The sequence below is a fragment of the Leishmania infantum genome, chromosome 31, assembly GCF_000002875.2.
Source record: "Leishmania infantum JPCM5 genome chromosome 31".
Lineage (NCBI taxonomy): Eukaryota > Euglenozoa > Kinetoplastea > Trypanosomatida > Trypanosomatidae > Leishmania > Leishmania infantum.
In genome coordinates, this window is record NC_009415.2 from 1,116,774 (window position 1) to 1,119,464 (window position 2,691).

The following is a 2,691-nucleotide window of genomic DNA, read 5'->3' on the forward strand; positions in this document are numbered from 1 at the left end:
GGGCGCTTATACGTATATACATATATATTTATGTGTGTGTGCGCGAGCATGGACCCACCCTCACGAGGTGAAACATAGCCGGCCCACTCTCTGGTGACCACCCCGACGAAACCAACAATGTCTTCGTCTTGTCTCTCCTTCCCCTTCCCCCGTCCGACGCGGAGGTGAAGTTCGTCTCACCTGCCAGCTGTCGAAGAGACGGAGGCGAGAGTTGACAGCCGCTACCCTTCACTGCTCGCAGGCACGCCTTTTTGCGGTGGTGTGCCGGTGCACGTGTGCGCATATTCGTTATCCCACCGCCCACACCTGAAATGGTGGTGGTGGTGGGGTCCAGGAATGCATCCCTGACGCCGGGCACAAGAGCCGAAAACGCCAGGAGAGGCAGACATATGCATACACTTACTTGCGGCAATGGGCTGAAGAGGTGGAAGCGGGTCGTGACAGAGCGGCGACGCAACAGCCACGCGCCTTCGGCGAGACCGGAGGTGCGCAGAGGAGGGTGTCTCACGCTGAATTGTAGAACTGGTGCTGGTCGCAGTGTAATGGATAAGACATGGCTGGTGCTCGGCGGATTCGGTGGATCGGGTCCCCTGTACCGGGTGCCTCCGTGGAGGACGCCTCTCAGGAGAGACTTGGCAGCCACACGGTAGGCGAGATGGATGGCAAGAAATACGACAGGAGGTGCCAAGCTAAGCGATGGAGAGGAACTGCAGGGTGTGGTTTCCACATCAAGCACATTGTCTGCGGAGGAAGAGGTAGCTGTCGGTTCGACTAGCGTACAGGATCGGGGCGGACATCACGCAGCGTTGCGCCGTTCACGCTTCGCCTCCTCGCCGCGAGGGAGAGGAGGAGGGGGGGCGCAAAAAACGGAAAGCGCTCCGAGAATAACACGCGACCCACAAACCGAAAACGGCGCTAACGATGAAGGAGATAGAACAGAGAAGGAAGGGGGGGGACGGAAAGGGCGAGGAGCACAGGAGAGATGGAGACGGCCCGTGAGTGGAAACGCTTGGCGAGGGCTGGCGTTTCAAGGGCGCCTGTGCACTCAGACGTCTCCGGCACCGCTTGCTCACACCAACGCCTTCTCTTCTTTGCAGATCTCTTTCTTATGATTTGTGTGTGTGTGTGTGTGCGTGTGCTGGTTTCCAGTGAGTTGCTATAATGTGGTACGTTGAACGCAAAGACGGGAGGCAAAGAAGAGAGACCTGGTGAAGAGCGAGCGCGTGCGTGTCCAAAAGCAGAGAGACTGATGAGTAAACTAACCACGCTGGTCGAGCACATGAGCATCTGCGCGCTCAAAAACCCGATCGGCGGCGCAGAAATGCGCTCTCACGCGCTTAAGGATGTTTTCAACCCCTTTCCCGCAAAGGCCGCGCCTGCCACAAGAGAAGGCCCAGCTTCCGTAGGCCTGAAAGCGACTGTGCGGCCTTAGAATGCATCCGTGGGGCATCGTGCACTTTCACTGGGTCGACATGTGATACGGATGACAGACGGTACACGCACGGCGCTCGGCGCACTCGAGCAACCAAAAAAAAAAAGGTAATTCCAGGAGTCCACGATAAACCGTGCTTGCTTACTGCTTCCTCACCGAGGCAGATACGCCAGCGGCTGCCCGTTCCTCCGCGCGCTTTCGGTAGATCATTTCAGTGAAGGGGTTCTCAAAGTATTTGGCCGATACATGATACACCAGCCCCACCAAGCCTGTCAGCAGTGTCCCGACGGCGTTGTTTTGGGCAATGGAGGCGGCCAGGAAGTTTAGCGTGGCGCCGAGGTACATGGGGTTGTCGAAGTGGCTAAAGGGAAAGGCCGTTACGCGCTCGTCCATCAAGATGCCAAAGTAGTCGCCGAGATACGTACCCGTGATGCCGAGTCGGAGGAACGACGATACGACAAGCGTCGTGCCTGTCGCCATCAGTGCAGCGCCGACGCCCCTCATGACGCCGCGCACGACACCTGCGTTTTCAGGACCAAGGGCTTGCGTGCAGAGGATAGGGAGGAGCGGGCACGGGTTCTGCGCCATAGCGTTGCGAAACGCGTAGTCGCGCGCACCGCTGGCGGCAACGATGGCGGCCGCCAAGGCGTAGGCGCCCAACCTCTTGCCACCCGCCGCCTTCTCGATCGTGTGACGGCGGTACTCATTACGGGCAACCATGTTCCACACTGTCGGCAACCCCGCAATCGCAACAGCCGCTGTGCCGATGGAGCGGTAGTGGATGCGACTCGCTGCCGGCATCGTGGGCAGCTGCGTAATTCTTTGATTGAGGAGCGCGTTAAAAAGGGGATGTGGGGGGGGGCGGAAGGCAAAGGCCAAAGACGATGGCTTCTCGTCGATGCGCGTTTTGAGAAGCGGTCACGCGGCTGGTAATGGAGGTGTCGATGAGCTGACAAGGAACGGTGTGGAAAGAAAGGAAAAAGGAAGGGCGAAAATGCTGGAGATGACGGTAAGGGAGAGGGGGCGTAACGATGGCAATCCGCAAGGGGAGGAGAACAAACGTCCACCAAGCGGGGCACCTTTCCTCATGAATAGAGAACGACTGCTTTTCCAGGAGGGCGACCCCCCACGAGACGTGCACTGAAAGCGCGACTTACAGATCGCGATCGAGCTCTGTTTCCATCCCTCTTGCTTGCCGGCAAGAAGTGCGCCATCTGTCTTGCAGTATGTCGATGGGAGATGCTCCCGCGCACACACAC

At 58.5% G+C, this 2,691-nt stretch overlaps 1 protein-coding gene across 1 annotated transcript; it reads right to left on the reverse strand.

The window, feature by feature from the left end:
* Positions 1-1,573: 1,573 nt before the first annotated feature.
* Positions 1,574-2,233, reverse strand: LINJ_31_2360 (phosphatidylethanolaminen-methyltransferase-lik e protein; the record flags this gene model as incomplete). The annotated part of the gene is made up of 1 exon (XM_001467517.1): positions 1,574-2,233. One exon carries the CDS (start codon positions 2,231-2,233, stop codon positions 1,574-1,576), a length of 660 nt encoding a protein of 219 aa, XP_001467554.1.
* Positions 2,234-2,691: the final 458 nt, after the last annotated feature.